The 12,847-nt window shown below is 37.4% G+C and overlaps 1 protein-coding gene across 2 annotated transcripts in view; it reads right to left on the bottom strand.

Annotated features, from left to right (window-relative positions):
• Nucleotides 1-12,847, bottom strand: part of MTUS1 (microtubule associated scaffold protein 1) — a 115,726-nt gene that overhangs the window by 77,138 nt on the left and 25,741 nt on the right. For both annotated transcript variants that reach the window (XM_058837678.1, XM_058837677.1), the window contains 2 exons: nucleotides 3,061-5,230; nucleotides 752-947 (listed from right to left, as the gene is read on the bottom strand). In XM_058837678.1, coding sequence (XP_058693661.1) covers nucleotides 752-947; nucleotides 3,061-5,046 — 2,182 coding nt within the window. In that variant the 5' untranslated portion in view covers nucleotides 5,047-5,230. The remainder of the gene's footprint in view (nucleotides 1-751; nucleotides 948-3,060; nucleotides 5,231-12,847) is intronic.

The raw sequence follows: 12,847 nt of genomic DNA, 5'->3' as shown, positions 1-12,847 counted from the left end.
AGGAACAGGTTTTACTGGGTACAGCTGGGTGTGTACTTTCCAAATTACAGTGCATTCTAGTGTAGTCATTTATAGACAGGCTACCTTTGCAACTAGTTACATTGCCACACTTCATTAAAAAAACCCAGCACATAACCTACCAGAGCACTTTTGAATCCCTATAATACAGGTACAGAATGTAGTTTCTAGTCATGAGATCTGAACAGCAGCCTACAGACTAGATTGAAGATTCATCCCGGCCCTTGCTATTAATCAGTCTGAGTTTAATTAGCAGCTCAAGCAGTAGTCTCACCTTGAATTATGTTCTCTCCTTTCTAGAAACTACAGAGCTGTACTAAAATTAGGTTGAACAAAATATGTTATGTTCTGAAATAACGACTCATTCCCATTGGGATAGCATGCAGTTGCTTGTCACAAGAGCACTGTACCTGAGCACTCCATTTTCTCTTTCTTCAAGTAATTTTAGTTGTAATCTCACAAAATACTGTAATATACTGTAATATAACCAAATATAATTAATATTTAATATTGTGTCCTACACACACTCCGTACAAGATGTGATTTTACAACTGTAACCTGCCTTTTCTTTTTGCCCCTGTATTAGCAATTTACAGTTTTGACAGTATTGTATTTAACACTGACATACAGCTCTGTACCACCCTAAAAGTTCTGTCAGAAAGTACATTAAGTATGATACCTTAATTTTAAGGAACAGGTTAAGTGGTAATATTCCAGTGAAAAATTATCTTACCAGAGCTTGATGACAGAGGAGCTTCTTTGTGAGAAGGGGTTTTAATAGTGCTGGTAGTTTTATTTTCACATCCTCTCTTCAAGGCTGACACAGATGGCACCATTTTAACCTTGGGAGTTAACACACTTCGTAGTGTCATTTGGTCTTTCTTTGGTATCTTTTTCCCTTGTGTTGTCCCATCTTTCACAGAAGGTGTCTGTTTTAAGAAAAAAACAGAAACCAAAAAGCCAACAACCCACACACCACCACTGTGAGAAACTGAAGATCTCCCTCTGCAGCATCTGTAATGAAACACTGGCCACCCAAGTAGGAAACATGATTAGTCTTTATCCCATTGTCCACATCTGCAGTTCAGAACCTCAAGAACCATCTCCTGAATGGCCTTCAGCAACGCAAACTTATTAGTTTGAAGCTAACCACCAGTAAAAACCAACACACTAAAAAGAGGTTACAGAGGTCATTTTGCATCAGAATTTCTTCTTCTTCCTCCCCAAACTCTAATTAAGCCACTCAGTTACATGACTACACCTAATCTCAAGATCTTAACCAACAAACTACACATGTTAATGCCCTGAGAAGTTGTCCGTACTACCTGAAATGTCACAGCCCTTGTAACAGTTTCCTGGTCTAAATTTTATGTCACAACAACTTAAAATCCTTCACATTGAGGTGAAACATCTATGTTTCACACAGAATTTTTGCTCCAGTTTATATAGCCTTTAGTTCATGGCCACTCCTGTCAAGCCTATAAAAATACACTTTACAGTTCAGCTCTTCATATGCTTTTCTGTGACTCAAGCTGATTGCAGCAATTCAGTTGGAGTACCAAACTCCATTTTTGACTACAATCCTAATTTTCCTTTTCAGATGTTAATCTGTACTTTTCCACTTAAGAAGACTACTTCTTAAATTTAATCCAGCTGATTTGTCTACTGCACATTTTTAGAGAAATTTTTCTATTGCTTCTCCAGGTACAAGCAGAACAATTAAAACCACAAAGTCTTCCTTTTTGGCAAAGGAATTAATTAAAAGCATTCTCTCCAACTCTTCATACCAAAAGTAAGGGCTGATTGAGAATGCAAACTCTTAAAGACTATAGAATTAAAACAGAGCATCCTTGCTTTCATGCTTACTTAGGTCTTCATGTTAAATTATTACTCTAAAAAATAACAGTACTTTTTAATTTCTTGTACAATGTTTCAAAAATGTTCCAAGTAGCTACTCCATATACTGAGCTTCACTGGGATTTTTCTGGCAAATTAGTAAAGCCTGTCAAAAATTCAGGCAATGACAGTTTTACCAGTAACAGCTGCTGCCTCCATTCTGCCAAAATAATGTAAGCTGTTGAACCCACAAGCCAGCAATAGGAGAGACTCCAAAAAGCACTGAGACTCTAATTCTGTGTCCCTAGCACACCCCCTGAAACCCTGCTCTACCCAGCCCTGATGTTCATCCCTCCTTTCCCCCCATTCCTTTTCTTTTAACCTGCTTTCAGTGCATTTGAAAGCAGCACATTTCTTGTGACAGGCAGCTGACTCATCCCAAAATATTTCCCAACCAACCAGTGCATGCATACCTCCCGGGCAGGAAGTTTGCACCTTCCAGCTGGCTGACTGCCTAAAACCAGGTATATGCCCTCTGTATGAGAAATATTTCCTGACTACTCCCAACTATTCTAATGAGTCCGGGCTCTACTTCAAATAAATAAACTTCCAAATTATACAAAGGAGACAGTGAAATTAATACGTTAAAAATAAAATGCTTGAGCAACTTATTGGTCTCTGGGTTTTGTGTGACTGAATACTGCTTATATATGCACAACATTTACATAACTGAATTTAAAAAGCGTACTTTAGTTCTAAAGCATGTTTTGAAAGAAAAGAAAATATCGAAACCAGCAGTTTATCTCTAATGTCTATTTGAGGTTATAGCACCACTAGAATAATCTTGAAAAAAACGTACATTAAAAGCTGTATTTAGAAAACCTCAGTAAGTTACACTAGGCAATTTTACGGGGTTCACTAAATCTTACAAACTGTATTGTCTGAAAAGGATTTTACTAAAAAAATTGTGTTATGAAATAAGATGAAGGTGGAGACACTAAATTGCAGTTGAGGCCAACTGAACCCAATCTGTAAAGCGATATTTCTTCACCATCCTTACTAGGGAGAAACTCCACATCGAAATCAATGCTACAGTTACATTTGTAGACACCAAACCCATTTCATAATTTCCACACTGTGCAATACTGAATTTCATTTTGCAAGTGTACAAAACATACAAGTAAATATAAAAGCAAAAAAACTTACCAAAGGAACAGAGTGCACCTCAAATGTTTCATTTGCCATATCATTTACCAATGTTGTTTCCACAAGCACTCCCACGTTGCTGCTTTCCTCTTTTCCACCTTTGATCAGGTCAATGTTTTGAGTACAAGGCATCATTAAGGAGTTTGAACTTTCCATTTTATCATTTAACATCTCTTTCGAGTTCTCCCCAGATGCTGGAAGCACAGCAGAAACCAAGGAGCACACTGGATGGGAAGCACTTGCTTTGTCAACGTCTTGCGAACTTTGCTTTAACACAGGTGTTTTTGAAACCTTGTGGGAAGTGTTTCTGGGATGTGTTGTGGCATGTGGGACTTGGCTAGTGAAGAGGTGTTTGTTAACATGTAGCTTATGGGGCTTATTTACAGGCAATTCCACCTTAGTATCTTTAGCCAGGTCTACTGTTTTTTTCAGCACTTTTATAGAGGACAATTGCCTTGGAGAACCAACCCTTGAAGGTGAGGAGACAGATGATAGTTGAGGGGACTGGGAAGACTCTTTTAATGCTGCACTGTCTCTAGGCTGTAGCACAGGTCTAGACACAACCTTTGGTTTAACATTTTTAAAATTAGGTTTGGGAAAACTAACTATCTCTGATTTCTTTGCTTTGGTTATTGTTGATGCAGTAGGAGACCTGCCCACTGGTTTTCTTGCATTTTGATCTGAACTAGCTTTAAGCCCAGACCTTCTGTTATGCCCTCCTACAACTGTTTCACTTGGTCTTAGTCTAGAAGACTTGCCTCCAAGTTCTTCCAAAGCTGAAAGAGAAAAAGTCCTATTTTTTGATTGTTCTTTAGGAGTTGAAGTACATAGAGATGAATTGCTTTCATCAGCTGTTGGACTGAAGACCACAAAAGTTGCTTCGCATTTCAGCTCAGGCATAACTGTCTTCTTTAATTTTGGAACACTGCAAGGTATAGAAGGAATGTTGTGCATATTCTGAAGAGCAGCATTTCCAGAGATACCTTTTTCTTTGGTTAATGGTTCATTAGTTTTGTTTGATACTTGTTCTCCATCCATTTGATCTACTGGGAGAAGGTGCACACTATTTACAAGACTACTCATGCATGTTTCAGCATTGGAACTCCCAGCTTCACTATGGTAAGGAGTAATCTGCAAGGATTTCACTTGGTCATCCTCATCAACATTAACACATGGTGATAATGCATCTTGCTTATAAGGATCTACACATCCAGCAGGTAGTTCTACAGCCTGTGTTTCTGTTTCCTGTGATTCTTTATCAGTCTCGTTACTGTTTTTTTGATAGTGTTCAACACCTGCACAGGTGAAATTAGGTGTTCTTTCTAAGCTGGTTCTATCAAATTTCTCACTGACATATACTTCAGAAGAGATCAATGTTTCCCCCAGATGCATGTCATCATTTTGATCAGTTCTCAGATTTTCATCTGTAACATTAGTAACATCCAATATGCTCAGCTGGCAGCATGCCCTGTCATTTTTCAGGGACTGTATGTTCTGCTCTGGAGCAGGAAGAGTTAGTACAGACTTAAACTCAGTCTGATTGTAAGGCACTGAGTGTTTGATACTCTGATTTTGCATATTTTCCATAGCAAAATCACCTTTCACTAAGCTTGTCGCTGCTTCCAAACCACAGTTCAAAGGACACACACAAGTCTGTTCAGCCACAGAAGACTTGTGTGCAGCATCTGTATTACCCAATAGAGGTCCTGTGCAGCTGTATTTACCGGGTGTCTTCTGCAGATCAAGTACTTGAATACACTGTTGTTTTAAAAGACTTCTGAAGTCACCCTTATTTTCAAGAATGGTATCACCCTCATGCTCAGCCACTATATTTTGGTCAGTTGAATTACCATGTAGCTTGGTGGCACAATTCTCTGAGGAAGGTGTACCTCTGTCACATGCATAGCTATTTCCATTTTCATCCCTTATAAGTAAGGAAGACTTCAAGCCATTCCTTGCTTTGTCATCAGACTTTCCAACATTCATTTTGAAGGCTAAATTTTAAACCGTTTTCATTTTATAATTCTTTATAATCCCAGAGAATGCAGATTCTTCTGAACGTTGCAGAAAAAAAATCCCAACTGTTTTTTCCTGGAATGTGTCAATTTTCCTGAAAGATATTTAAAAAGCAGTTCCTTGTTTCCATGTTTTCCAAGAAGATTCAAATGTCCTGGAATTAAAAAGAAATTTTAAAAAGTTAGCCAAACCAGGATTTTAAGACAGTAAGCATTCCTAAGTTTCTGGTCTTCAGACATCAGAGCAGCAACATAAAAGCAACACTCAGAATCCCAGGGAAGAAAAACTTCAGTCCTCATCCCTTGATGAAGAGCAATAATAACCCCAGAGACTGTTTTTTTTTTCTGCCCTGAACGCTTTTTTTCCTGCCCTTCAAGGCAGCAATGCATAGCAGAGGCAGCTGAAGATTTTCAAAGAGTAATTTAAGACACCTGAGATGAAATAAAGAGAGGAGAAGAAGGTTTGTGATCAGCTTTGGGGCTACAGCAGTACACTACCCCCATGCTGGTGGTGCAACTATAGATGCATGTGGGACCCCTTCAGAGTCACTCACTGGAAAAAATTCCATACCAGTTAACTGCCTCCATCTTCTATAAAGAAGACACAAGATTAGCCAAATGATGAAACAATTCCAGTGTCCCCTCCAGCAGAGCAGAGCCATATATCCTCACCCAAAACCCTATGGAAAGGTGAAGGGGCAGGATTGACATGGACAGACAATGGAGGACAACTGATCACACATGGGGTGGAGATTCATGAAGAACAGCACAGAGCCCTTGCAACATACAGTGACAAGTTCCTAACAAGCACTAAGACTGTACCCAAGTACCAAAACAACAAGGATGTGAATGAGAGAGAAGATCAAACTGTCCAAAGCAGCTGGATAACCTCTGTAGCACTCCATATAAAAGGCTCCTAGTACCAGAAATGCAACCAGAGGTAGGAAGAACTTCAGATTTATAACAAATGGTTGCAGTGGGTGGGGAATCTGGCAGAAGCAGGTTCACTTTCAGAGCAATAAAACCTGAACAGGAGGGAAGAAGTTCACTGGATCAGACAATGCAACCTGGTTGAAGATGCATTCATGGACAAGATCAGCTTCCCAACTGAAGAAAATGAGCATCTGTTGAACACCTTCACCTGTCTGGAATGACAAGATTATACTCTCCAATCAAAGAGCAAGAAGAAGGACAGTTGTTATCAAAAATAATGAGCAAACAGGTCTGTGGTGTTTAAACAAAAATGCAGACATCAGAGTGTGGTGTCCTCAAACAAGGATACTGATGTAATGACATATTTGAAATTTGGTGCAGCAGAACATGTCCATCAGGATTAAGTATGGATGGTGGACAGAATAACTCATAATTCACATAAGAATTATATTAAAGTCTGAAATTATTTCACTGTTTCAACCACGGTGGCAATACTGGATGCAATACAAAACAGTTGTAACAAGATAAGAAAAGATTATAATAATACTAATAATAATACATTTATGATATAGCAATGTTGATTAGGCATATTAAAGAATAATTCTGTAATCATATTTTTGTAGAGGAATCAAAGACTGCTTTGGGAAAAAAGTTTGTTCTGAGAAGAGATGCAACTTTTGATTCATTCTTTAACAAATAAGTTTAAATCCTCACAGAAATCATATAAGCCATTCTGGAAACCACAGCAGGGGAAAAAAAAACACTCTTCTGCACAAATACTTTGGAAAGCGTAAAATGAAACCAGCACACTAAGTAGTGAAAGGCAAGTTACTTCTTGCATTATTCAAAAATCACCTTTTTTCCTTAAATCTTACTTCAGCTGGAAACACAGCCTGAGTAACTACATTCAAAATAAAGCATTTATCATACTAATGAAAAGCATAAAGCTGCAGGGCCCATAAACAATTCTGAGTACAAAAAAACAGCACCCAAAGTAAGACTATTGTAGAACTGCAAGAATTTGTCTGCTCACTATGAACCAAACACAGAGTGGCTTTTGGCCCACAACCTTGTCTTTACATGATACTTTGAATACCTGACTCTGAAAGGAAAAATGCCATGAAACAAGGAAAGAAAAGCTACCAAGATCATTCAGCACACCTTCCTCTGCCCCCTTCCCACCCCCAAGATGAAATGGCTTATGTAGCTAAAACATCTCCTGGTTCCTCAAGGCTGATGTAGATCTTTTGCTTACCCACTATTATTCAATCCCTAAAGAAGCATAAACAACTGTAGTACTCTCACTTTCACCTTCAATTAGGAAACTTAAGGCAGATTGAGGAGTTATTAAAAAAAAGTCTTCCCTGAAGGCAGGGCAAGAATCTGTTCTGAATAATTTTCCATTTGTTTAAGTCAATCACAGAATCAACTGCTGAGAAATATTTGCAAACTTTGCTTTCACTGTTGTTTTGACACATTCAAACTTGTTTCTACTTGTCTGGATACTAGCCCTTAACACAGCTTGCTCACCTAGTCATGCAACAAAAGTCAAGATTCCATTTTGATTCAGCAGTAACTCAGATCAAACCAGAAATCCTACCTCTTTCAAGAGCTTTTTTTTTTTCTGCAGAAAAGATGCAATTTCAATATATCAAAACTTAGCAAGAATAAAATCCCAAGAATTTAAAGAATAGTGTATTACCTTACAGTATATGAAGCCAATAATGCCAAAATTTGAAACAACATGGGTAGCTAAGTCAAGTTTGATTTAACTGATGCTGAAGAAGCTCAAACAAAAAAATAGTTTTGATAGTGAGTGGAGAAACGTAGCACATTAAAGTTGCATATACCAAGGTGTATATATATACACACATAGGTTTGTTTACTCAGTGCTCTGGACTTTCCCACAGCCAGAGAACATGTAGAAATAAATTACTAATTCAATTATTTTTAAAGCAAATCTTCACTATGGTAATCAATACTTTCATGAACAAGTACACCAGCTTCGAATACAGCTCCACATCTACACAGAGAGTCCTGAAATCATCCTGCATAAAAAAAAAAGAGGTATTCCTAAGGATCAGGTATAGTATTTAAAAATCTGTAACATAGATGAACATTATTCCTTAAAGAACTGACATTCTCTAACTCTCCATGTAACAATATGTTCATTAAGCTTATGAAAACACTTCCTGGAGATGAGATATTCATTAGTTTTAGATTTGCCATAGAAGGCTGAATGAAAAATTAACTTCAACCCAGCATCTCCTCCATGGGGGAGGTCAGTAGCAAACACACAGACACAACAGTTGCCCTCACCGAGAACACACTGTTCCTGGCAACTAGTGACTTCAGGAATTCTCTGAACTAAATACTAATAAATTTGCTTTGACTTGGTCTTACATCAAGCGTTATGAATGCCTGGCCTCCACAACACACTACAGTGCAGTGCAAAACAGTTCAGCTGTTTTTGCCTTTAGTAAAGTTCAGCTTCCCAAATTTCAGTTGCATACTTCAAGTGCTTACACACAGCAGAAAAAGTCTTCACTACCCGAGATATAAGTTTTCCCTTTCCTCAACTGAAATAAGAGCTTGGGCTAACAGTAATACCACTTGGGAGAAAAAAAAAACAAAAACCAAAACAACAACAACAAAAACCCAAAAAGAACAAACAAACAAAAAACCAAACCAAAACAAAAAACCCAACAACCCACAAGAAGCTTGGCAAGTAGATTATCTTAAAAAGAGGAGGGATTGGCTGCCAACAGCCCCAGGAGAAATACAGATCCAGAAGAAATACACTACAACATAGAGAATTGGGCTCAGAGCAAGATCTTGTTACTTCTGCTAACCAATAAGAGGTGTCCAGGGGTGTGCTATTAAAGGGCAGGACAGTCACTCATCCAGTGTGAGGTAAACAGGAATCAAAACAGATAATTACAAAACATAATTCAACTCACAGGTTGACCAATTACTACAAGAATTCAAGTCAGCTTGTGTTAGTGTCACAATGCAGACAAGAATAATTTTCACTTTTCCTGGTACTCCATCTGGAACTTGATTCTTTCAAGCAAATCACCATAGAGCATTTACTCAAACCCATCAGTCATATGTTTGTGAAGCCTGTATGAAGGGGGACATGGGGTGGGGAATAAACCTTAAAGGAGAGGGTGTGCCCAGACATGCAGGGAGGCAGTCTAGAAGTGCTTTAATTAACTGAACATGTTTTGATACCAGACAAAACGCAGCATCATCATTCCCACAGGAAACCGTATTACCTGGTCATGATTACCACAATCCCTGGAATTAAAAACCCTACAAAGCATTTAACATGTTAATGCATTACACTACAACCAGTTTGCTTGATCGTGTCCTGGAACACAACACCATCACAGAAGCATGACTTTTCAGCATATACACCTGAAGGCAGAGATGGCATCATCTACAACAACCAGGCATCCCTCCCAACATGCTGTTCAGTGTTGTTTGAATACGTCCCATAAGAAAGCACTAGGAAAACACAAAATGTTTCAAATAATGCTGTATTTACACAGAATTGCAACTAACAGCACTCTCTATGCTGCCTTAGTAATGTCACATGCTAAACTATTGCCAAGCTAACTCTAACTATTCTAGAGAGGATAAGTTAAGCTCCTACAACAACTTCATACATACATCTGTAACATTACAAGTACAATCATTCTATTCCTGAAAGTGCATTACATTAAGTTCTCATATGCTCATGGCATTTCTTGCTCTAGAATACACAGTATCACCAGTGAGGGTACTGTGACGGTGTTTATAAAATAACATATACTAAATATATATAAAAATATATATAATACATTATAATATACTATATAGTGTATATAACATGAATTTATGTAATATAAATTTATGTAAAATATATATTAATATACTGAAAATAAATATATTTTATATATAAATATATTTTACATATATATAAATATATGTAAAATACATATAAAATATAAAATCATTTATAAAATAACAAAAAAACCCAACAAACTACCAAACCAAAAACAAACCTACCCCATAGGGTAGCTAAGCAGTAGCTGTATACTTCAAAGACATTTTAGAAGTCAGGAATCATGTTAGACACTTGATGCAGTAAGCAGAAATAATGTGCAAGTTATGTTTGCAAGCAATTATGCAGGCATTTTTGACTGAAGGAGTACTATCACTACCAAAGACATAAACCATCAGGTTTTGCCTTCTACTGGGCTATTTGCTAGCCTGTTTCAAGACTGGAGCAGCAGCATAACATATAAGTTACAGTAATCAAGAAGCATTAATTTTAATCAGCTGTATCTTGGCTCTGAGATATGGAAGAAGAAAAGTAGAACAGCAGCTCCACTGCGGAAATCAGACATCCTGAAGTTGTGCAAGAGGTTTTGAATTCTCATAAGATGTTCAAACTATGACACTACCATCAGACTACCCCAAAACTTGACAGCTGATCCTAACAAGTACATTGACCCTTGTAGCTTCTCCTAGTAGTGAGTACATGGTTGTTTGAGATGCCAATGCTACTAGCACTTTCCCCAAACTCTCAGTCTTCAGAGATTCATTCCTCAGAGTGTTGGTTCAATGGAAAGGCTTTCAAACCCTTCTTTTCCTTGGCCACAGTAATTGCTTTGCTAAGATGGAAAGTCCTTATCTAATTAATTATAAACCCTGGCCATCCTTGTTGTCCTGTCTTTAAGGATATTATGCTGTTCTCTTCATCTTCAACTTCAGACTATTTGAAAGCTCATAACAGAGATACTCCAACAGATTTATACACTGTCTTGATAACACAGTTCTTCCTTTAACAACCGAATTTAACTTCTGAATTTTATTGTTAGGTAAGTTTTAGAACTCTGTATTCAGTAGTGGAACACTGGTCCAGTAATTTTTTTAAAAGAAGTAAATAAAGCCCATCTTTTAATTAGATAACCAAGACACTTAATAACATTGCCTAGAAATGTCATCCAACATTTAGGGATTTGGAGATACATGCAACCTCCTAGACCGGAGTGTTCTGCAAATGCATATGTCTTTTCCCCCCCACTCTGTTTTACAGCAACTGCCAGGACGAAACTCACGTAAGTAAGAGCTAAGCAAACACCAGCCAGTGACAAATACCAGCTATTAACACACTTAAAGTAAGGAAGTGTACTTTATTATATATTTATTATATAATAATATATATTATTAAATATATAAATATATATATATAAATTGTATTTATTATGTAAGTGCATGAGCAAACAAAACCAAAGCCACCTATTTGAAGGTGTAGATGAGAACAGCAATAAGCCCCTTGCTTGAATAGCCCAGCAAACTCTCATAACTTAATCAGACTCTCATTTGTAGCTTCATTAAGACAGCATTCATTGCTAAAAGTGTAAGACTACTCAAACGGTTTTCAAAGTTTTCAACTGCACACATAGTCAGTCATATACATAGTTATAGACTGTTTATCCACTGCCATCATGAACAAAGCTTGTGCATGGTTTTCCATGAGATCAATAGTCAGTCTGTTCCTCTTTAGGAACTTGCAAGAATGCCAAGGTCTTTCTTAATAGTAAATTAAATATTAGCTTTACAGAAAGAGACTTTGGGGATTTTTTTTTTTTGTTTGCTTTTTTTTTTTTGCTATTTTATCACAACTACATTATTTAGCAAAAGCATATGTTTTTGCACAAGGAGGGCTAAACTTTCAGGTCTAAATGAAAGTAAGAAGCTGGAACTTGAAATAACAAACAGTACATTTATTATGGCACTTCCTTGCAAGGTCAAGGTTCAGGTACCTCTTTTTGAAAGACCTGATTGAATAGGTAAGCACAAACAAGCCTGAGACTGTCAGAGCTCAGTGTTCAACACCCCTCATCAGTGTTCAAGTTATTTGACTAGATACGGATTACAAATCAGGTCACCTTCTCTGTTTCCTGGAATTCTGCTAAACTGGTTTTGTCCACTGCTACCATTTAAAGGGTACATTCATACATTTTGGTATCTTGAAGCTATGAAACAGTGGGCCAGGATTATTCACAGAAATTTTTCCTATGATTGAAATATTATCAGTATAGGAATAAAGGCAGTAATGCATTATGAAGAACAAAAATACTTTGTGAGCTCCTGCTAGGTCTGTCCATCTGCTCACATAGACCAAATAAGGTTTTTGCTCTTCAAGAGTGTCCTCAAGTTTCAAACTAGTCTTCAGATATCCAGCAATTTTCCTAATGCCTCTCATCATATGTTCTTGATCATAATTTCTCATTCTCTGATAAAATTCCACCCATCAGCACCCTTGCTGCCCATTTTCCTTTAAACCAACTTCTAAGAGTCAGAATAGAAGCTGTTTCAAACTAACAGATCATTCCTCCCACCAACCCTTCTATTCTGCGTTTCATGTTTCTCTTCTTTACAGACCTGTCGATCCTATTAACTTGCCCCATATTCTTCTCTTCTCATCCTAGCTAAGTCAAATCTAGTAGAGAAGCAGGTACACAGGGAAGCAGTGCAGAACAGTAATTATGCCTTGGATTCTCAAGCCAAGTGGCTAAGTGTTTTTGCTGGTGGCTTTATGGTGATGACTTTTTTGTGTGTGATTTTTAAAATTTGGGTTTCAAATGTCCTGTTTATTTAATAAATAATACTTAAGTGGAGACTGTCTGCTGATAATCTCTGCTTCTCTGACAAGTACAAAGCTTTAACAAAACAGCAAGTACAACAGGCAGAAATACTCTGCAGAAACAGTACAACATTGCAAGAGTGGTGGCTAAAATGCCAAGTGTAACCTTGGAGGTAGGAAAAAAACAAAGTTTGTTGGT

This window comes from Poecile atricapillus, chromosome 4 (assembly GCF_030490865.1).
Source record: "Poecile atricapillus isolate bPoeAtr1 chromosome 4, bPoeAtr1.hap1, whole genome shotgun sequence".
Classification (NCBI taxonomy): Eukaryota; Metazoa; Chordata; class Aves; order Passeriformes; family Paridae; genus Poecile; species Poecile atricapillus.
This window is presented reverse-complemented; position numbering and strand designations above follow the sequence as displayed.